Source organism: Argopecten irradians, chromosome 5 (assembly GCF_041381155.1).
Source record: "Argopecten irradians isolate NY chromosome 5, Ai_NY, whole genome shotgun sequence".
In the NCBI taxonomy this organism is placed as follows: Eukaryota; Metazoa; Mollusca; class Bivalvia; order Pectinida; family Pectinidae; genus Argopecten; species Argopecten irradians.
In genome coordinates, this window is record NC_091138.1 from 50,585,466 (window position 1) to 50,609,984 (window position 24,519).

Genomic DNA, 24,519 nt, shown 5'->3' on the forward strand with positions numbered 1-24,519 from the left:
TCAAGGTCATTCATTTTGAACAAACCTACTGGTTCTTGAGAAGTAAGCTCGTTTTTAGGATTTTAGACTATGTTAGTGACCCAATGACCCTTGATATGATTGATCAAAGGTCATTCCAAGGGAAACAAAACATGGTAACCCTTCATCCCAGCATGCTACAGCCGTAATATCGTGGAGGTCCCTCATGTATCTCTACTAGTTATGGGTGGGGGGTTTTCACAGACACAAGAAATGTATTTAAAGGACTTTTAGCCTTTATGGACCCCAATTGTGTACCTTAAAATGAAAGTCAAGGTCATTCATTTGAACACAATTAATTGCATTTTATCAACGCATGCTACATAAGCCCAATATCAGGGTCTCTTGGCCTACTTAGTATTCAACAAGAAGTTTGTTTAAGGATTATAGCCTATTTGACCCCCGTGTCCCTTATATGAAGGGTCAGGCTCCTTCATACTTCGAACAGACTTGATAGTTCTATACTTCGAGTATGCCTGTGGGGCCCAATATGAGTATCGCTGGGGCATTCCCTGGTTCTTGAGAAGAAGTCAATTTAAAGGAATTTAACCGCTATGAACCCTTGTGACCTTAAATGAAGGTCAATTGTCCTTTTCATTTGAGCAAAATTTGTAGCCACATTATCCCCAGCCATGATCAATGCCTAATATCAGGTACTCTTGGGCTTTTAGTTCTTCAGTAGAAGTTGTATTTAAGGATTTTAGACTATTGGACCCCCATGACCTTGAATGAAGATCAAGGTCATTCATTTGGACAAACTTGGTAGCCTTTCATCATCCCAGCATGCCTACGGGTCTTAATATCATATACCTGGTCCGCCTGTCTTAGTGATTCACAAGAACCTGTAAAAAGATTTAAGCCTATTTCGACCCCGGTGACCTTAAACTGAAAGTTAAGGTTAATTCATGTGAACAAACCTTGGTTAGCCCTTTCATCGAATCCCAACAATCGGCTAGAGGCCAAATATCAGTTTCCCTGGGCTCTCACTGGTTCTGAGAAAGGAAGTTGTTTTAAAGGGTTATTAGCGTTTTGAACCCCTGAGGACCCTTGAATGGGAAGGTCAAGCTCATTCATTTGAACAATTTTAAACACTGGTAGCCTTATCACTTCGGTATGCTACATGCCCAATATCATTACCCTGGGCCGCCTGGTTCTTTGAGAAGAATTCGTTGACAGGATTTTAAACCTCTTGACCCCCGGGACCTTTAATTGGAAGGTCAAAGTTCATTCATTTGAGCAAACTTTGGTGAAGCCCCCTTTTATCCCAGCATGTCACGGGGCCTCAATATCAGAGTCTCTAGGCCCTTCTGGAGTTATTCAGAAGAAAGTTGTATTAAGGATTTTATGCTATTTGACCCGTGACCAGATGAAGGTCAAGGTCATTTCATTGGAACAAACTTGGTAGCCTTTCATCCCAGCATCCACGGGCCCTATATCAGTACCCTAAGCCTCTTAGTTCTTGAGAAGAAGTCATTTAAAGGATTTTTAGCCTATTTGGCCCCGTGACCTTGAATGAAGAGTCAAGGTCCTTCATTTGAACAAACTTGGCATAAGTAGCTATTTTATCCCAACATGCAACAGGCAGTACCAATATCAGTACCCTGGGCCTACTGTTCTTGAGAAGAAGTTGTTTAAAGATTTTCGCCTTTTTGGCCCTCGTGACCTTGAATGAAGGTCAAGCTTCATTTATTTGAACAAACTTGGTAGTTTTCTTCACTTCGGTATGCCACATGCCTCAATATCAGGTCCCAGTGGCCTCCTGGTTCTTGAGAAAGAAGTCGTTGAAAGGGATTTTAACCTATATGACCCCTGGTGACCTTAAATGAAGATCAAAGTCATTCATTTGAAGGAAACTTGGTAGCCCTTCATCCACAGCAAGTCACAGGGCCTAATATCAGTACCTTCTAGGCCTCTTAGTTATTCACAAGAAGTTGTTTAAAGGGGTTTAGCCTATTTAACCCTCGTGACCTTGAATGAAGTCAAGGTCATTTATTTGAACAAACTTGGTAGCCTTTCATCCCAGCATGCCTACGAGGCCTATATTAGGTCTCTGGGCCTCTTAGCTTTTGAGAAGAACGTTGTTTAAAGGGTTTTTAGCCTTTTTGACCCCTGTGACCTTGATTGAAGGTTAAGGTCATTCATTTGAACAAACTTGATAGCCCCATCCACCCAGCATGCCCTACAGGCCTAATATCATTGTAAGTGGGCCTCTTTTTCTTAGAAGAAGTTTTTTAAAGATTTTTAGCCTATTTTGACCCCTGTGACCTTGAATGAAGGTCAAGGTCATTTGAACAAACTTGGTAGCCCTTCATCCCAGCATGCTAGGCCTAATATCAGTACCCTGGGCCTTATGGTTCTTGAGAAGAAGATTTTAAACATTTTAGCCTTTTACCCCTGGATGACCTTGAAGAATTGAAAGAAGTCAATTTTAAGTCATGCATTTGAACAAACTTTTAGCCCTTCATCCCAGCATGTACAGGCCATAATATCAGTCAATGGGCATTTTTCTTTCCCAAGAAGTTTCTTTAAAGAATTTTAGCCTATTTGACCCCTGTGACCTTGAATGAAGGTCAAGGTCATTTTTTCATTTTGAACAAACTTGGTAGCCCTTCATCCCAGCATGTCTACAGGCCCTAATATCAGGTCACCTGGGCCTTCTGGTTCTTGACAAGAAGTTGTTTAAAGATTTTTAGCCATTTTGACCCCGTGACCTTGAATGAAGGTCAAGGTCATTTATTTGAACAAACTTGGTAGTTCTTTCATCCGGCTATCCTATGTGGCCCAATATCAGTAATTCCCGGGCCTCCTGGTTCTTGAGAAGAAGTAGTTTAAAGATTTTAGCCTATTTGACCCCTGTGACCTTAAATGAAGGTCAAGGTCATTCATTTGAACAAACTTTGTAGCCCTTCATCCCAGCATGTCACAGGCTCAATATCAGGTATCCTGGGCCTTTAGTTCTTAACAAGAAGTTGTTTAAAGGGTTTTAGCCTATTTGACCCCCGTGACCTTGAATGAAGGTCAAGGTCATTCATTTGAACAAACTTGGTAAGCCCTTCATCCCACCATGCCACATCAGTGGCCTTTATTCTTTGATCGTTTAAAACTTTTTAGCCTAGATTCATTGGGGTCCTTCATTTTCATTTGAGAAAAGTTGTTTAAATGAGCATTTTCAGCCTATTTTTGACCCCAAAATTGTTTGATTGATTTGACCCCAAGAATGAAATTTCATTTTGAACAAACTTGGTAGCCCTTCATCCCAGCATGTCACAGGCCCTAATATCAGGTCTTCCTGGGCCTTCTTGTTTATTAATTCAAGAAGTTGTTCTTTAAGTTAAAGTTTTAGCCTATTTGACCCCTAAGTGACCCTTGAATGAAAGTCAAGGTCATTTTTTGAACAAACAAACTTTTAGCCCATTTCATCATTCAGCCCAAGGTCATTTTACATACAGGCCAATATCATAAACTTGGGCCTTTTGAACTAGAAGAAGTTCATTTAAAGATTTTTAGCCTTTTATCTTTGAGACCTGTGACCTTGAATGAAGCTTCAAGTCATTTTCGTAAAAAACTTGGTAGCCCTTCTTCATGCAAGTTGGATAACACTTGTTCCTTTATCAGTATTTCCTTGGGCCTTCTGGTTCTTGAGAAGAAGTTTGTTTAAAGATTTTAGCCTATTTGACCCCTGTGACCTTGAATGAAGGTCAAGGTCATTTATTTGAACAAACTTGGTAGCCCTTCATCCCATGCAAAGGCATCAGGCCCAATATCAGTACCCTAGGCTTCTGTTTTACTACTGAAAGAAGTTGTTTGAAATGGCCTTTTTGACCCTGTGACCTTGAAAAGTCAAGGTCAATTTCATTGAACAAACTTTTAATTAATCCCAGCATTTTTACAGGCCCTTGATCCTGGCCATTCATCCATAAGTCGTTTAAAGAATTTAAGCCTATTTATGACCCCTAAGTGCACCTTGATTGAAGGTTAAGGTCATTCATTTGAACAAACTTGGGTAGCCCTTCATCCAGCATGCCAGAGGCGCTATCTAATTCTTAAAGTAAATCTAGGCCTACTTAGTTAAGATTCACAAGTGTTTTAAAGCCTTTTAGCCTATTTGACCCCTGTGACCTTGAATGAAGGTCAAGGTCATTTATTTGAACAAAATTGATAGCCTTTCATCCCAGCAATGTCTACAGGCTCAAATATCAGAACCATGTGCCTTTTGGGTCTTGAGAAGAATTGTTTTAAAGAGATTTAGGCCCTTTTTGACCCCCAATGACCCTTGAATGAAGGATCAAGGCCATTCATGTTGAAACAAATTTTGATAGCCCGTTCATCCAAGCATGTCACTGGCCCAATATCAGTCTCCTATGACCTCTTAAGTTATCTCACAGAGAAGTGTTTAAAAGGGCTTTTTAGCCTATTGCGACCCCCTGTAGTCCTGATATGAAGGTTCAAGGTCATTCATTTGAACAAACTTGGTAACCCTTCACCCAGCATGTCACGGGCCTAATATCAGGTCTCTAGGCCTCTTAGTTATTCACAAGAAGTTGTTTAAAGGGTTTTAGCCTATTTTACCCCGTGACCTTGAATGAAGGTCAAGGTCATTTATTTGAACAAAACTTGGTAACCCTTCATCCCAGCATCCTACTAGGCCCCTATATCATTACCCTGGGCCGCCTGGCTCTTGAAAAGAACTATGTTTAAAGAATTTTTAGCCTTTTTGACCCCCTGTGACCGTGAATTGAAGGTTAATGGTCATTCATTTGAACAAACTTGATAGCCCTTCATCCCATGCATGTCACTGGCCTCAATATCAGTACCCTGGGCCTTCTGGCTTAGTTCTTCAGAAGAAGTCGTTTAAAGATTTTAGCCTATTTGACCCCCGTGACCCTTGAATGAAGATCAAGGTCATTCATTTGAACAAACCTTCTGGTTCTTGAGAAGAAGTCGTTTAAAGATTTTTGCAGCCTATTTGACCCTCGTGACCTTGAATGAAGGTCAAGGTCATTTATTTGAACAAACTTGGTAACCCTTCATCTCAGCATGCTACAGGCCCCAATATCAGTACCATGTGCCTTTTGGGTCTTGAAAAGAAGTTGTTTAAGGATTTTAGCCTTTTTGACCCCCATGACCTTGAATGAAGATCAAGGCCATTCATTAAAACAAAATTTGATAGCCCTTCATCCAAGCATGTCAAAGGCCCAATATCAGGTCTCTATGCCTCTTAATATTCAACAAGAAGTTGTTTAAAGGATTTTAGCCTATTTGACCCCTGTGTCCTTATATGAAGGTCAAGGTCCTTTATTCGAACAGACTTGATAGCCCTTTATCCCAGCATAATGTGGGCCCAATATGAGTATCCTGGGCCATTAAGTTCTTGAGAAGAAGTCATTTAAAGATTTTAGCCGCTTTAACCCCTGTGACCTTGAATGAAGGTCAATGTCCTTCATTTAAACAAACTTGGTAGCACTTCATCCCAGCATGATGCATGCCCAATATCAGTACCTTGGGCCTTCTGGTTCTTGAGAAGAAGCTATTTAAGGATTTTAGACTATTTGACCCCCATGACCTTGAATGAAGATCAAGGTCATTCATTTGAACAAACTTGGTAGCCCTTCATCCCAGCATGCCACAGTCTTAATATCAGGTACCTCTAGGCCTCTTAGTTATTCAGAAGAAGTTCGTTTAAAGGATTTTAGCCTATTTGGCCCCCTGTGACCTTAAATGAAAAGTCAAGGTCATTTCATTTTGAAACAAACTTAATAGCTTTTTTATCCCAACATGTCTACAGGCCCCAATATCAGTACCCGGGCCTACTGGTTCTTGAGAAGAAGTTGTTTAAAGATATTAGCCGTTTTGACCCGGCGTGACCTTGAATGAAGGTCAGAGTCATTCATTTGAAACAAACTTGGTAGTTCTTCACTTCGGTATGCTACATGCCCAATATCAGTACCCTGGGCCTCCTGGTTCTTGAGAAAGGGGGGGAATTCGTTTGAAAGGATTTTAACCTATATGACCCCTATGGACATTAAATGAAGGTCAAAGTCATTCATTTGAGCAAACTTTGTAGCCCATTATCCAGCATGTCACGGGCCTAATATCAGGTCTCTAGGCCTCTTAGTTATTCACAAGAAGTTGTTTAAAGGGTTTTAGCCTATTTGACCCCTGTGACCTTGAATGAAGGTCAAGGTCATTTATTTGAACAAACTTGGTAGCCTTTCATCCCAGCATCCTACAGGCCTAATATCAGTACCCTGGGCCTTCTGGTTCTTGAGAAGAAGTCATTTAAATAATTTGGCCTATTTGACCCCGTGACCTTGAATGAAGATCAAGGTCCTTCATTTGAACAAACTTGCATTGGTAGCCCTTCATCCCAGCATGTCACAGGCTCAATATCAGTACCCTGGGCCTTCTGGTTAAGAAGAAGCTTAAAGATTTTCGCCTATTTGGCCCTCTGTGACCTTGAATGAAGGTCAAGGTCAAGAAGTTGTTTAAAGGATTTAGCCTATTTGGCCCCGGTGACCTTAAATGAAAGTCAAGGTCATTCATTTGAACAAACTTAATAGCTTTTTATCCCAACATGCTTCAGGCTCAATATCAGTACCCTGGGCCTTCTGGTTCTTGAGAAGAAGTCGTTTAAAAAGATTTTAGCCTTTTTGACCCCTGTGACCTTGATTGAAGGTCAAGGTCATTTATTTGAACAAACTTGATAGCCCTTCATCCCAGCATGTCACAGGCTCAATATCAGTACCCTGGGCCTTCTGGTTCTTGAGAAGAAGTTGTTTAAAGATTTTAGCCTTTTTGACCCCCATGACCTTGAATGAAGATCAAGGTCATTCATTAAAACAAATTGGTAGCCCTTCATCCAAGCATGTCAAAGGCCCAATATCAGGTCTCTATGCCTCTTATTTCTTAAAGAAGTTGTTTAAAGGATTTTAGCCTATTTGACCCCTGTGTCCTTGAATGAAGGTCAAGGTCCTTCATTTGTACAAACTTGGTAGCACTTCATCCCAGCATGCTCATGCCCAATATCAGTACCTTGGGCCTTCTGGTTCTTGAGAAGAAGCTATTTAAGGATTTTAGACTATTTGACCCCCATGAATCAAGGTCATTCATTGGAACAAACTTGGTAGCCCTTCATCCCAGCATGCCACATGTGGGCCTTAATATCAGGTCTCTAGGCCTCTTAGTTATTCACAAGAAGTTGTTTAAAAGGTTTTAGCCTATTTTACCCGTGACCTTGAATGAAGGTCAAGGTCATTTATTTGAACAAACTTGGTAGCCTTTCATCCCAGCATCCTACGGGCCCTATATCATTACCCTGAGCCGCCTGGCTTTTGAGAAGAACTTGTTTAAAGATTTTAGCCTTTTTGACCCCTGTGACCTTGATTGAAGGTTAAGGTTATTCATTTGAACAAACTTGGTAGCCCTTCATCCCAGCATGCCACAGGCCTAATATCAGTACTCTAGGCCTTCTGGTTCTTGAAAAGAAGTCGTTTAAAGATTTTAGCCTATTTGACCCCCGTGACCTTGAATGAAGATCAAGGTCATTCATTTGAACAAACTTGGTAGCCCTTTATCCCAGCATGCCACAGGCTCAATATCAGTACCCTGGGCCTTCTGGTTCTTGAGAAGAAGTCGTTTAAAGATTTTAGCCTATTTGACCCTCGTGACCTTGAATGAAGGTCAAGGTCATTTATTTGAACAAACTTGGTAGCCCTTCATCCCAGCATGTCACAGGCTCAATATCAGTACCCTGTGCCTTTTGGTTCTTGAGAAGAAGTTGTTTAAAGATTTTAGCCTTTTTGACCCCCATGACCTTGAATGAAGATCAAGGTCATTCATTAAAACAAATTTGATAGCCCTTCATCCAAGCATGTCAAAGGCCCAATATCAGGTCTCTATGCCTCTTAGTTATTCACAAGAAGTTGTTTAAAGGATTTTAGCCTATTTGACCCCTGTGTCCTTATATGAAGGTCAAGGTCCTTCATTTGTACAAACTTGGTAGCACTTCATCCCAGCATGCTGCATGCCCAATATCAGTACCTTGGGCCTTCTGGTTCTTGAGAAGAAGCTATTTAAGGATTTTAGACTATTTGACCCCCAGATCAAGGTCATTCATTGGAACAAACTTGGTAGCCCTTCATCCCAGCATGCCACAGGCTTAATATCAGGTCTCTAGGCCTCTTAGTTATTCACAAGAAGTTGTTTAAAAGGTTTTAGCCTATTTTACCCGTGACCTTGAATGAAGGTCAAGGTCATTTATTTGAACAAACTTGGTAGCCTTTCATCCCAGCATCCTACGGGCCCTATATCATTACCCTGAGCCGCCTGGCTCTTGAGAAGAACTTGTTTCAAGATTTTAGCCTTTTTGACCCCTGTGACCTTGATTGAAGGGTAAGGTCATTCATTTGAACAAACTTGATAGCCCTTCATCCCAGCATGTCACAGGCTCAATATCAGTACCCTGGGCCTTCTGGTTCTTGAGAAGAAGTCGTTTAAAGATTTTAGCCTATTTGACCCCCGTGACCTTGAATGAAGATCAAGGTCATTCATTTGAACAAACTTGGTAGCCCTTTATCCCAGCATGTCACAGGCTCAATATCAGTACCCTGGGCCTTCTGGTTCTTGAGAAGAAGTCGTTTAAAGATTTTAGCCTTTTTGACCCTCGTGACCTTGAATGAAGGTCAAGGTCATTTATTTGAACAAACTTGGTAGCCCTTCATCCCAGCATGTCACAGGCTCAATATCAGTACCCTGGGCCTTCTGGTTCTTGAGAAGAAGTCGTTTAAAGATTTTAGCCTATTTGACCCCCGTGACCTTGAATGAAGATCAAGGTCATTCATTTGAACAAACTTGGTAGCCCTTTATCCCAGCATGTCACAGGCTCAATATCAGTACCCTGGGCCTTCTGGTTCTTGAGAAGAAGTCGTTTAAAGATTTTAGCCTATTTGACCCTCGTGACCTTGAATGAAGGTCAAGGTCATTTATTTGAACAAACTTGGTAACCCTTCATCTCAGCATGCTACAGGCCCAATATCAGTACCATGTGCCTTTTGGGTCTTGAAAAGAAGTTGTTTAAAGATTTTAGCCTTTTTGACCCCCATGACCTTGAATGAAGATCAAGGCCATTCATTAAAACAAATTTGATAGCCCTTCATCCAAGCATGTCAAAGGCCCAATATCAGGTCTCTATGCCTCTTAGTTATTCACAAGAAGTTGTTTAAAGGATTTTAGCCTATTTGACCCCTGTGTCCTTATATGAAGGTCAAGGTCCTTCATTCGAACAGACTTGATAGCCCTTTATCCCAGCATAATGTGGGCCCAATATGAGTATCCTGGGCCATTAAGTTCTTGAGAAGAAGTCATTTAAAGATTTTAGCCGATTTAACCCCTGTGACCTTGAATGAAGGTCAATGTCCTTCATTTAAACAAACTTGGTAGCACTTCATCCCAGCATGATGCATGCCCAATATCAGTACCTTGGGCCTTCTGGTTCTTGAGAAGAAGCTATTTAAGGATTTTAGACTATTTGACCCCCATGACCTTGAATGAAGATCAAGGTCATTCATTGGAACAAACTTGGTAGCCCTTCATCCCAGCATGCCACAGGCTTAATATCAGGTCTCTAGGCCTCTTAGTTATTCACAAGAAGTTGTTTAAAGGATTTTAGCCTATTTGGCCCCGGTGACCTTAAATGAAAGTCAAGGTCATTCATTTGAACAAACTTAATAGCTTTTTATCCCAACATGCTACAGGCCCAATATCAGTACCCTGGGCCTACTGGTTCTTGAGAAGAAGTTGTTTAAAGATTTTAGCCTTTTTGACCCCCGTGACCTTGAATGAAGGTCAAGCTCATTCATTTGAACAAACTTGGTAGTTCTTCACTTCGGTATGCTACATGCCCAATATCAGTACCCTGGGCCTCCTGGTTCTTGAGAAGAAGTCGTTGAAAGGATTTTAACCTATATGACCCCTGGGACCTTAAATGAAGGTCAAAGTCATTCATTTGAGCAAACTTTGTAGCCCATTATCCCAGCATGTCACGGGCCTAATATCAGGTCTCTAGGCCTCTTAGTTATTCACAAGAAGTTGTTTAAAGGGTTTTAGCCTATTTGACCCGTGACCTTGAATGAAGGTCAAGGTCATTTATTTGAACAAACTTGGTAGCCTTTCATCCCAGCATCCTACGGGCCCTATATCATTACCCTGGGCCGCCTGGCTCTTGAGAAGAACTTGTTTAAAGATTTTAGCCTTTTTGACCCCTGTGACCTTGATTGAAGGTTAAGGTCATTCATTTGAACAAACTTGGTAGCCCTTCATCCCAGCATGCCAGAGGCCTAATATCAGGTCTCTAGGCCTCTTAGTTATTCACAAGTTGTTTAAAGGGTTTTAGCCTATTTGACCCCTGTGACCTTGAATGAAGGTCAAGGTCATTTATTTGAACAAACTTGGTAGCCTTTCATCCCAGCATCCTACGGGCCCTATATCATTACCCTGGGCCGCCTGGCTCTTGAGAAGAACTTGTTTAAAGATTTTAGCCTTTTTGACCCCCGTGACCTTGAATGAAGATCAAGGTCATTCATTTGAACAAACTTGGTAGCCCTTTATCCCAGCATGTCACAGGCTCAATATCAGTACCCTGGGCCTTCTGGTTCTTGAGAAGAAGTCGTTTAAAGATTTTAGCCTATTTGACCCTCGTGACCTTGAATGAAGGTCAAGGTCATTTATTTGAACAAACTTGGTAACCCTTCATCTCAGCATGCTACAGGCGCAATATCAGTACCATGTGCCTTTTGGGTCTTGAAAAGAAGTTGTTTAAAGATTTTAGCCTTTTTGACCCCCATGACCTTGAATGAAGATCAAGGCCATTCATTTAAACAAATTTGATAGCCCTTCATCCAAGCATGTCAAAGGCCCAATATCAGGTCTCTATGCCTCTTAGTTATTCACAAAAAGTTGTTTAAAGGATTTTAGCCTATTTGACCCCTGTGTCCTTATATGAAGGTTAAGGTCATTCATTTGAACAAACTTGGTAACCCTTCATCCCAGCATGCTACATGCCCAATATCAGTACCCTGGGCCTTCTGGTTCTTGAGAAGAAGTCATTTAAATAATTTTGCCTATTTGACCCCGTGACCTTGAATGAAGATCAAGGTCCTTCATTTGAACAAACTTGCATTGGTAGCCCTTCATCCCAGCATGTCACAGGCTCAATATCAGTACCCTGGGCCTTCTGGTTCATAAGAAGATTTTCGCCTATTTGGCCCTCGTGACCTTGAATGAAGGTCAAGGTCATTTATTTGAACAAACTTGGTAGACCTTCATCCCAGCATGCCAGAGGCATAATATCAGGTCTCTAGGCCTCTTAGTTATTCAAAGGGTTTTAGCCTATTTGACCCCTGTGACCTTGAATGAAGATCAAGGTCATTTATTTGAACAAACTTGGTAGCCCTTCATCACAGCATCCCACAGGCCAAATATCAGTACCCTGGGCCTTCTGGTTCTTGAGAAGAAGTCGCTTAAAAATTTTAGCCTATTTGACCCTCGTGACCTTGAATGAAGATCAAGGTCATTTATTTGAACAAACTTGGTAGCCCTTCATCTCAGCATGCCAGAGGCCTAATATCAGGTCTCTAGGCCTCTTAGTTATTCACAAGTTGTTTAAAGGGTTTTAGCCTATTTGACCCCTGTGACCTTGAATGAAGGTCAAGGTCATTTATTTGAACAAACTTGATAGCCCTTCATCCCAGCATGTCACAGGCTCAATATCAGTACCCTGGGCCTTCTGGTTCTTGAGAAGAAGTCGTTTAAAGATTTTAGCCTATTTGACCCTCGTGACCTTGAATGAAGGTCAAGGTCATTTATTTGAACAAACTTGGTAGCCCTTCATCCCAGCATGCCACAGGCCTAATATCAGGTCTCTAGGCCTCTTAGTTATTCACAAGAAGTTGTTTAAAGGGTTTTAGCCTATTTGACCCCTGTGACCTTGAATGAAGGTCAAGGTCATTTATTTGAACAAACTTGGTAGCCCTTCATCCCACAGGCCAAATATCAGTACCCTGGGCCTTCTGGTTCTTGAGAAGAAGTCGTTTAAAGATTTTAGCCTATTTGACCCTCGTGACCTTGAATGAAGGTAAAGGTCATTTATTTGAACAAACTTGGTAGACCTTCATCCCAGCATGCCAGAGGCCTAATATCAGGTCTCTAGGCCTCTTAGCTATTCACAAGTTGTTTAAACGGTTTTAGCCTATTTGACCCCTGTGACCTTGAATGAAGGTAAAGGTCATTTAATTGAACAAACTTGGTAGCTCTTCATCCCAGCATCCCACAGGCCAAATATCAGTACCATGGGCCTTCTGGTTCTTGAGAACTCATTGAAAGATTTTCGCCTATTTGACCCCCGTGACCTTTAATGAAGGTCAAGGTCATTCATTTGAACATGTTACGGGCCCAATATCAGGTCTCTAGGCCTCTTGGTTATTTACAAGAAGTTGTTTAAATTATTTTAGCCTATTTGACCCCTATGACCTTGAATGAAGGTAAAGGTCATTTATTTGAACAAACTTGGTAGACCTTCATCCCAGCATGCCAGAGGCCTAATATCAGGTCTCTAGGCCTCTTAGCTATTCACAAGTTGTTTAAACGGTTTTAGCCTATTTGACCCCTGTGACCTTGAATGAAGGTAAAGGTCATTTAATTGAACAAACTTGGTAGCTCTTCATCCCAGCATCCCACAGGCCAAATATCAGTACCATGGGCCTTCTGGTTCTTGAGAAGAAGTCGTTTAAAGATTTTAGCCTTTTTGACCCCTGTGACCTTGAATGAAGGTCAAGGTCTTTGATTTGAACAAACTTGTAGCCCTCCATCCCAGCAACCTACATGCCAAATATGAGTACCCTGGGCCTTCCGGTTGTTGAGAAGAAGTCGTTTGAATGAAAAGTTTACGCACGGCGGAAGGCGGACGGCGCACGACGACAGACAGGTCGATTCGGGTCAGATGACCTTAAAACCCATGTTGATAATTTCCTGCAAAAGTGTGTTGTAAAATGCACATTCTTACGGCAGCATAATCTTCGTCGTGAAATACATTTATTAGTTACATCATATTCTCTAGAATTAAACCTGCGGTATGTACACCATTGAATGAAATATCACCTTTTAGACTCTCTATGTCACTTCGTATACCATACCAATTTGTATATGATGATTTGGAAAGAAGTTAAAATAGCATGTTGTATGCGTTCGATTTTAAGGTTTGTAATATCTATTTTGCTTAATACATGATAAATGCAAGTTTGCTAATTCTCTTAGTTGCTGCCATAGGTTTCACATCATTTTTAGGTCACCTGAGACGAAGTCTCAAGTGACCTATTCTAATCGCCTTTTGTCCGTCGTCGTGCGTCGTATGGCGATAAACAATTAACTTTTTCGACTTCTTCTCCAAAACTACTGAACCAAATTTGATGAAATTTTGCAGAAACCTTCCATAGCCAAAGGTCAACCGAAATTGGGAATTATATGGTCCCAGCCTCCCAGGGGCCTGAGAGGTGGGGCCAAAAGGGGTCAAATAGGCTAAAACTTCAAAAATCTTCTTCTGAAATTCCAGAAATGGCAGAATCAAATACTCTTCATGGATTGAAAGGTCTTGAGGTCCTCTACAAAAATTGTGAATTATATGACCTTGGGGTCTCACGTTCCCCCCTGGGGTGGGGGTCAAGTTAACTATAGTTTATATAGTGAAAAGACATTTTAGGCCACCTGAGACGATGTCTCAAGTGACCTATTCTAATCGCCTTTTGTCCGTTGTCGTGCGTCGTATGGCGATAAACAATTTACTTTTTCGACTTCTTCTCCAAAACTACTGAACCAAATTTGATGAAATTTTGCAGAAACCTTCCATATCCAAAGGTCAACCAAAATTGAGAATTATATGTTCCCAGCCCCCCAGGGGCCTGAGAGGTGGGGCCAAAAGGGGTCAAATAGGCTAAAACTTCAAAAATCTTCTTCTGAAATTCCAGAAATGGCAGAATCAAATACTCTTCATAGATTGAAAGGTCTCGAGGTCCTTTACAAAAATTGTGAATTATATGACCCTTGGGTCTCACGTTCCCCCCTGGGGATGAGGTCAAGTTTACTATAGTTTATATAGGGAAAACACGTTTTTGAGCATTATTTGGTCATTTGTAATAGGAAATAAGTCAAATGTTGTCAGAATTGTCAGTATGAGATGGCCATTGAATCCTATTAACAATTTTTCCACGACTGACCCCCAGGAGCCTGAGAGGTGGGGCCAAAAGGGGTCAAATAGGCTAAAACTTAAAAAATCTTCTGAAATTCCAGAAATGGCAGAATAAAATACTCTTCATAGATTGAAAGGTCTTGAGGTCCTTTACAAAAATTGTGAATTATATGACCCTGGGGTCTCACGTTCCCCCCTGGAGAGGGGGTCAAGTTTACTATAGTTTATATAGGGAAAAGACATTTTTGAGCATTATTTGGTCATTTGTAATAGAAATGAGTCAAACTTTGTTACAATTATTAGCCTGAGATAGCATTTTAACATCATATCCATATTGGTCCTGGCCGACCCCCAGGGGCTAGAGGATGGGGCCAAAATTGATCAAAATGGCTAAAATTTCAAAAGTCTCCTTCTGAATTTACAAATTTGATAGAACCAAATTCTCTTTATAAATTGGAAGGTCTTTTAAAGGCCCTGTATAGAAATTGTGAATTTCATGGCCCTGGCATCTCAGACTTTTCCCTGAGTAGGGGTCAAATTGAAAAGTCAGTTATAAAATCACTGACTGGTTTCAAGGGCCTGATGGGCCAATATAGAGTGTTTTTGTGTCTTTGTTTCATTCTGTATCCGAACTCAGGTGACCGCTAAGGCCCATGGGCCTCTTGTTTTTCTTATTTTTTTTTTTTTTTTTTTTAAATAGATGTTAGTTCTCCTTAAGAATGTAGTTTGCTGTCCATTTGATCAGAAAGTAGACATTTCATAACAAGAGGCCCATCGGCCTTAACGGTCATCTGACTATTAGCCAATACAACGTAGTCGTTTAAAGATTTTAGCATATTTGACCTCTGTGGCCTTCAATGAAGTTCAAGGTCATTCATTTGAACAAACTTGGTACCCCTTCATCCCAGCATGTCACAGGCCCAATATCAGGTCTCTAGGCTTCCTAGTTATTCTCAAGAAGTCGTTTAAAGATTTTAACCCAGTGGCGTAGGAAGATGAAACGTCAGGGGGGGGGGGGGGGGGGGGGGGGGGGCAAAGGTCCTCAATATTTTGTAAACACCCCCCCCCCCCCCCCCCCCCGCCGTCGCACCTTCAGGAGGAGATTAATTCAACTCCAACTCCCAACCATATGCTTTATGTACATTTTTTCATATATTTATAGCCAGTGGGGACGCTAAATGGAAATTAACGAATACGAAATTTGGCCAAATTAGCGTGTGAGCGTCAAAGGCGCGAGATTTTTATGTTTTAGGGGTCTGGGGGTGACCCCCGGGAAAAAAATATTGTATTTTAGAATGGCTGAGATGAGTTTTACAATGTATTTTGATGATTTTGCGAGTGCCCGAAAGGGCGAGATTTTGGTGTTGGGGGGGGGGGGGGGGGGGGGGGGGGGGGGGGGGGGTCTCCCCCGGAGAAAAAAAATCACGGATAAGAATGGCTTAGATGAGTTTTACGATGCATTTTGATGAATTTGGTGTTGGGGGGTCCGGGGGTCTCCCCCGAGAAAAAATCACGGATTAGAATGGCTTAGATGAGTTTTACGATGCATTTTGATGAATTTGGTGTTGGGTGGTCCGGGGGTCTCCCCCGAGAAAAAATTACGATTTAGAATGGCTGAGATGAGTTTTACGATGTATTTTAATGATTATAAAGCGTTCTTAACATGGGAATTTTTCGATTTAAAGCTACCTGCATTTAGAAATGATAATTGTGTCGTCATAACATTATGCAACCCTACTCGATCGGAATATACCGGCTTCACACCATCGGCACATTGTTGTGTAACATAAAAAAATGAATTAATTGTCTCGCTAAGACATATAAACAAATTGATCTTTTAAGAGACATTTTTTTTAAATAGTGCATAGAATCCCTTGATGAACATTTTTAGTCTAGTTCGTGTGTGTTGAATTTTTACTATTTAAGGTTTGACATTATGTGCTTGAACGTTTTAGGAAATGCGCCGCGCAGCGGAAAGTTTTCTAAAATGAAGTACGAAAAATGTGTAGGAGGACCCTTTTTTTCTTTCAAATAAGCGTTTTTACAAAATTTCAGTCGGCGAAAATGGGGGGGCAAAAAGACATGTTTGCCCCCCCGTCCTGGGGAACGGGGGGGGGGTTGCCCCCCTGCTCCCCCCCCCCCCGCTTCCTACGCCCCTGTAACCTATTTGACCCCTGTGACCTTCAATGAAGATCAAGGTAATTTATTTGAATAAACTTAGTAACACTTCATCCCAGCATGCTGCAGGCCCAATATGAGTATCCTGGACCTTTTTGTTCTTGAGAAGAAGTTGTTTAAAGATTTTAGCCTATTTGAACCTATTATTTAGCCTTGAATGAAGGTCAGGGTCATTCATTTGAACAAACTTGGTAGACCTTCATCCCAGCATGCTACAGGTCAAATATCAGTACCCTGTAAAAAAGTCGTTGGAAAGAAAAGTTTACACACAGGGCACGGCGGACAGCGCACGGCAGATGGGGTACGACGACGGACGGTGCATGATACAATAGAAAAATCTGCATATTTTGTCATGGGTTGTATAACTTATAACAACATTATATATTTTGTATGACAATCTTCCTCTCTTTTAATATAGAATAAATTTCTTATATTACGGAATCTAATATAACTTAAATAACATACGACACTAGAGACAAATATCGTAATGTTAGTAAATATAACCTCCGTTCAGTACCATGTTTTTAGAAACAAGAGGCCCATGGGCCTTAATGAGCATCTAACTATTAGTACAATACAACATAGTCGTTTCAAGATTTTAGCCTATTTGACCCCTGTGAACTTGATTGAGGGTCAAGGTAATTTATTTGAACAAACTTGGAAGCCCTTCATCACAGCATGCTACATGCCCAATATCAGTACCCTATGCCTTCTGGTTCTTGAGAACTCATTGAAAGATTTTCGCCTATTTGACCCCCGTGACCTTTAATGAAGGTCAAGGTCATTCATTTGAACATGTTACGGGCCCAATATCAGGTCTCTAGGCCTCTTGGTTATTTACAAGAAGTTGTTTAAATTATTTTAGCCTATTTGACCCCTATGACCTTGAATGAAGGTCAAGGTCATTCATTTGAACAAACGTGATAGCCCTTCATCCCAGCATGTCATGAGCTTAATATCAGGTCTCTAGGCCTCTTAGTTATTCACAAGAAGTTGTTTAAAGGATTTTAGCCTATTTGACCCCGGTGACCTTAAATGAAGGTCAAGGTCATTCATTTGAACAAACTTTATAGCTTTTCATCCCAACATGCTACAGGCCCAATATCAGTACCCTGGGCCTACTGGTTCCTGAGAAGAAGTTGTTTATAGATTTTAGCCTTTTTGACCCCTGTGACCTTGAATGAAGGTCAAGCTCATTCATTGGAACAAACTTGGTAGTTCTTCACGTCGGTATGCTACATGCTCAATATCAGTACCCTGGGCCTTCTGGTTCTTGAGAAGAAGTCGTTTAAAGGATTTTAACCTATATGACCCCTGTGACCTTAAATGAAGGTCAAAGTAATTCATTTGAGCAAACTTGGTAGCCCTTCATCCCAGCATGTCACGGGCCTAATATCAGGTCTCTAGGCCTCTTAGTTATTCACAAGAAGTTGTTTAAAGGATTTTAGCCTATTTGACCCGTGACCTTCAATGAAGGTCAAGGTCATTCATTTTAACAAACTTGGTGGCCCTTCATCCCAGCATGCCACAGGCCAAATATCCGTACCCTGGGCCTTCTGGTTCTTTAGAAGAAGTTGTTTGAATGAAAAGTTTACGCACGGCGAACGGCGACGATGACGGACGGAGCATGATGACTATAGGTCCTCCTGAACATTCGGGTCAGATGAACTAAAAATATAGATTTCAGGCTTTTGTAGCAAATAAAAGATGAAAGTGTTCTCCTTGTCCAACCACAGATACATTTATTCCAACCACAGATACATTTATTCAAATCCTGAATATTAACGGACGGATTCCCTCCTACATGCGTTCAATTTCAATTTTTATACAAACATATTTCATACTATGTATTTTACCTGGGTTGTGAGCTTGAATTGATACCAAATTTATGAAGACAAACTGAAGTTATATAAGGATAGCAGTCTAATAATTTGCAACTTATAAGAAATTAAATTATTGAGTTAATCAGAAACATAAATTATATACATGCACATGTACATACTTGTAATATTTTACTGAGAATATGCAGGCACTTAAGATACATCTTTATAAGATTAATATAAGCGTTGTTTAATGATGCGCTCTGTTTTTCTATATTTAGCATAGCAAATAATTGACAAAATTTCCAGTTTGTTTTTATGTAATTTATGTATTTAATGTTAGGATGATTACCATAATAACAGCAGCCGCAATGCTATACAACAAAAAGAGACAAAAAGGGCACAAACCATACATGTAGTCCTTAATTAAGTTCATAAGTTATACAACCCATGACAAAATATACGGCATTTCTATTGCCATCATGCACCGTCTGCCGTTCCTTCATGGCTATGGCTTACACAAAATAAGTTCTAAATCTTTTTCTCCAAAGGATACTACAGCCCAAAATACAGTAACATTCCATCCAATCGTTAATGACTAGTAGTGATTTAAGGAAATATTTACAACAGCTGAGCTAAAACCCGCTTTTTATAACTTGCATCAAAACTTAATGTTAGATTGGTTCTCTTGAAATTCTCCAAATCCTTCCTGATCGTTCAAACCAAACACAATATATTTCTATATCAGCAGTTACAGCAGACAGTATTTTGCATCAAAGCTTTTGAACCAAATGACATATGCCAATCCCTTACTCCCATGCTACCGAGAACGACGCAAGTACATGTGTATGTATGTATATAACTCCTACCACTCACTTGTATCGAAGTAGTGACTTAGTGTACTATTTACAGACCGCCTGTGTCCCCAAATTGTTTGTTTCAGTTATTTAGGACCAAACAAGTCATGAAAAACTTGTAGTTTGGCCCTAAATGACCTAAGTTGTCGATGGGCTGTCAAACTCAAACAAACAATTTGGGGACACAGGCGGTCTAAGCCTCACAGGTAAATCGGTAATGATGCAATTGGTGCATCTCATCCACAAGGAATTGTCCTGTGATTACAATGGTGCTCAATAGTGACATACACAATATTCAAAGTTGTGGAGCATATAATTATATTACATGTAATGCCACATCGTCTCTGTAACAATGCCATATTTACGGAGAACGTCACTAAATTGGTCATCCTCACGAGTGCCAGCTGAGAAATCACAAGCATAATTGTAAAACAATGCGATTTTTATCAGTACCAGATTTACTTACAACACACGTCAGTTTTGTATTGATATCCAATTATGTGCATATGAGCGAGTGACATTTTCCCATTTAGACAATATGGTTTCCTAATTTATTTTTCTGGTCAAAGTGAAAATGTTTTGTTGATTAGACTAGTTTACCACAGCTTAGACATGGCTGCTATAAAAGATATCCGAGTACTAGACAAAATTACGGTTGGTAAGCTATTGAGATAGAATGTAGCAGATTACAAATATTTGTAACAATTTTTATCAAACGTAACTGGATGAGGCCAGAATGTAGCATCAGAACTGATATATCTGCAAGGCTTTGGCGACACCAGAAGGCTATAACTAGTACACGGTACATTCAAGAAGTACTTTGATACAAGTGAGAGGCTGAGCGGTAGGGCTTTATATACTTGCCTCGTTCTCATTTGCTGTAGCACAGCATTAAGCCTCCTTCTTTTAGAATTAGAAAAGTGAGCTAATAAATCATAAAATTTGTGGTATAAAGAAAAAAATATTTGTGTTAATATTGTACTTCTAGCCATTCATTATGCTTTGGCAGATGCATCTCTATAAAACACAACTACAGTAAACTGTTGAAACCATTTAATCACATGTATAAATATGCGCCAATGAGAACGATAAAAATAGTTATTTTACTGTGATAAATGATATTCTGAAGATACAATGAGACTATTACAATGAGAAATGAAATAAACATAAAATAATAAACATTATACATACACAACTCACAAACACCACCACTTGTTACACCCAACCACTCATTCATTTAAAATCTGTAAAACTCAGGCAGGAGAATTCATGTCATTTCCATCCTGATTCTGGCCTTTTACAAAAATACAATCTGTTGTGGAGTTTACACCGTCAGGAGGGAATGACATGTAAAGTCATCGTTGATCTTAACATCATTACAGCTAGCAGCCTTGACCTTTATTTCCATCATTTGTTGATTTTCCTCTATCTAAATCTATAATTGTCCCTGAACACTTTACCACTCAGTCTGTTTCCATCTAAAACAAAAGAAAAAAGAATATCAATTAAATAAAAGAGAAAACAATATCAAAGTGTACAGTAAAATCAAGCACCTCAAACAGATTGGGACTGTGTCAGTAACATCAGAGGAGAGTTTGGTAATCTACAGTTGATAATATATATATATCAATCAAAACTTTGTCAATTGCATTCTAATCAATTTATTTTAGAATTTTCACTCTAAATATAAAACTTTTTTCAATATTTTCACCCGATTTCTAATCAAACAGACACATCAGTGTCTCATGATCAGTGGTCACCCGAGTTCTGATCACACACACAATAAGACATGTCAGTGTTTCAGTGGTCACACGAGTTCTGATCACACAGACATGTCAGTGTCTCAGTGGTAACTCGAGTTCTGATCACACAGACACGTCAGTGTCTCAGTGGTCACCCGAGTTCTTACACACAGACATGTCAGTGTCTAAGTGGTCACCAGAGTTCTGATCACACAGACATGTCAGTGTCTCAGTTGTCACCCAAGTTCTGATCACACAGACATGTCAGTGTCTCAGTGATCACCAAAGTTCTGATACACAGACATGTCAGTGTCTCAGTGGTCACACGAGTTCTGATCACACAGACACGTCAGTGTCTCAGTGGTCATCAAAGTTCTGATCACACAGACATGTCAGTGTCTCAGTGGTCACACGAGTTCTGATCACACAGACACGTCAGTGTCTCAGTGGTCACACGAGTTCTGATCACACAGACACGTCAGTGTCTCAGTGGTCACACGAGTTCTGATCACAGACATGTCAGTGTCTCAGTGGTCACACGAGTTCTGATCACACAGACATGTCAGTGTCTCAGTTGTCACCCGAGTTCTGATCACACAGACATGTCAGTGTCTCAGTGGTCACCAAAGTTCTGATCACACAGACATGTCAGTGTCTCAGTGGTCACACGAGTTCTGATCACACAGACATGTCAGTGTCTCAGTGGTCACACGAGTTCTGATCACACAGACATGTCAGTGTCTCAGTGGTCACCCGAGTTCTGATCACACAGACACGTCAGTGTCTCAGTGGTCACACGAGTTCTGATCACACAGACACGTCAGTGTCTCAGTGGTCACACGAGTTCTGATCACACAGACACGTCAGTGTCTCAGTGGTCACACGAGTTCTGATCACAGACATGTCAGTGTCTCAGTGGTCACACGAGTTCTGATCACAGACATGTCAGTGTCTCAGTGGTCACACGAGTTCTGATCAAACAGACATGTCAGTGTCTCAGTGGTCACACGAGTTCTGATCACTTGTTTGTTTGATTAATTAACGTCCTATTAACAGCTATGGTCATGTAAGGATGGCCTCCCATGTATGCAGTGTTTTGCGTGTATGTTGTGCGAGGTGAGTGTACTGGGAGACTGCGGTATGTTTGTGTTGCGTCTTCTTGTATAGTGGAACTGTTGCCCTTTTTATAGTGCTATATCACTGAAGCATACCGCCGAAGACACCAAGCAACACACCCCACCCGGTCACATTATACTGACAACGGGCGAACCAGTCGTCCCACTCCCTGTATGCTGAACGCTAAGCAGGAGCAGAAACTACCACTTTTATAGACTTTGGTGTGTCTCGGCCAGGGGACAGAACCCAGAGCCTTCCTCACACACACAGACATGTCAGTGTCTCAGTGATCACACGAGTTCTAATCACACAGACATGTCAGTGTCTCAGTGGTCACACGAGTTCTGATCACACAGACATGTCAGTGTCTCAGGTCACCCGAGTGGAAACAGACCCATGCTGTTAATTAGGACCCGTGTGTGTTGGTCAGTGTATACACCTCTTTTGTTTACTTATTTACCAAGCCAGTGCCCAACTGCCTGGTGTATGGCTAGGATTGGTAAATTGAACTGTATGGAAATGTCTGTAGTGAAAGGATAATTTTGGATTCATGAAAAATTCTTCTTTCGTCAATGCTGTTTTAAATCGCCAAATGTATTTTTGAATTCACCATTGGCGCCAATGGCGATGGACAGTGTGAGACCTGTAACCTTAATGAGATATTGTCCACCACACAGAATTGTAGATAATGGGTTACTTTTGAGTTGTATGCATCTAGTTCAGCATCCAGTTCTGCTGCTGTTGGAGTCTTCTTATTCTCCCTTCCACCACCTCTACCACCTCGACCGCCACGGTTACCTCCCCTTCCTCGTCCACCACCAAATGATCTAAAGAAACACAATGTCAGACTTTTTGTTATTTCACTTCTAGGTTTGTGCCATGATAATCATTTGTGCTAACATATTAAAGTATGGAGGAGTTCATTCATTCATTTCTTTTTTCCTCCAAATTGATGAGATACATAAATTGAAAGTATGGAGTAGTTATAAGACAACATTTTATAAATAGAGGTTTCACAGTATTTTTTGTTACACAATTACCAAGACACGAGCTTTTTGAGTGTTAGTTGTAACTTAGCAGTGTTGAATAAATTACATATTCAACAGCAACAAGTTGTGTTATGTCTGGTCCAGGCACGTCTACCAAACTCCTCAGTAGAATTATCATACGACGGACATAACAATGATTATAGTATATCAGACTGATTTTAAAATATGGTAAATTTCAACACCATGACCTGTCTACTTTCAACAGCAATTTGTACATCAAGTGAAGGTCAGAGCATAGCATACAAGAATTCATTCGATTGTTGATGATGTGACTTTAAGGACAAATAAGTTTGGTCAAAGTCATTAGAATGCCTAGTGTTGTACAGCTCAGCCTATCATAGTTGAATAACACCTACCTATTGTAGTGGAAATATATTTTTACCTCAAAACATGTTACTATGGAACCATAATACGTTATTATTCCACTTTCCGGGGATAAATGTGCTATATAACACACATAGACTGGACTTGAAATTGGTAACAATAGTTAAATAATTATTTGGCAAAAAGTTGATGACGCTTCACTGCAAACTTTCCTGTATATTAGCTTGATAAGTAGTTATAGTACCTATTAAACTCTGTATTAAAATAGATGTTCAGTAAGTGTGAATAATGAAAAAGTTTTTCATTATTAAAATGAAACATAAGAAAACAATTTTGTCTGAAGTGCATGCCATTGGAACCAGCATTCTTGACAGTACACTGACGGGCGACCAGTTCTCGGTGAGACAGTACCAATTCTCGCCATCACTTGAGCACTTGTATTTTTTTCTTAATTAACAAAAACATTTATTTCTAGATTATTGGAATATCTTATTTTATCTAATGGCTTTTCATTATTATTTTTTTTACTCTGGCTTGAAACATATATCAGAAACCTGATTATTCTGACTATGTATATAAAATACCATATTTTTCATTTTTTTTTTTTTTGGAAAAAAAGAGAAGATTTTTATTACTTATAAGAGGGAAATGATACATAAGTTGCCCTCACAGAGGAGAGGATCCATTCAACTAGCAACTTTCATATTTAAATTTAAAAGGCACGTTGTAAATTGCAGGGTTCAAGCAGAAGAAACAAGAGGCCTAGAGGGCCTGTATCGCTCACCTGGTTTGTAATGCTAAGTAATGTTCTAAATACAGGTTCATTGTTTCTTTTCTGAAGGAATTCGAATATTTACCTCTAATTCCCCTATAGCGCCCCGCCCCTCCTGCCCCCGGGGGGTCAGAGCCAAAATTTATACAAGTTCTGTTCCCCTTCTCCCAAGGATGTTTGTGAAAAATTTGGTCACAACCCATGCAGAACTCTAGGACAAGTAGCGATTTATAGGATTTACCTCAGATTCCCCTATGGGGCCCCGCCCCTCCTGCCCCAGGGGGGGTCAGAGCCAAGATTTATACAAACTCTGTTCCCCTTCACCCAATGATGTTTGTGGCCAAATTTGGCTACAATCCATGCAGAACTCTAGGACAAGTAGCGATTTATAGGATTTACCTCAAATT

At 40.4% G+C, this 24,519-nt stretch overlaps 1 protein-coding gene across 1 annotated transcript in view; it reads right to left on the reverse strand.

Moving 5' to 3' along the window:
* Positions 1-20,147: 20,147 nt before the first annotated feature.
* LOC138324147 (THO complex subunit 4-like) overlaps positions 20,148-24,519 on the reverse strand; it is a 44,363-nt gene continuing 39,991 nt past the window's right edge. Inside the window, exons 5-6 of the mRNA XM_069269230.1 lie at positions 22,665-22,794; positions 20,148-20,587 (exon numbers count right to left, since the gene is read on the reverse strand). Of these exons, the coding sequence (XP_069125331.1) occupies positions 20,573-20,587; positions 22,665-22,794 (145 nt within the window). The 3' untranslated portion in view covers positions 20,148-20,572. The remainder of the gene's footprint in view (positions 20,588-22,664; positions 22,795-24,519) is intronic.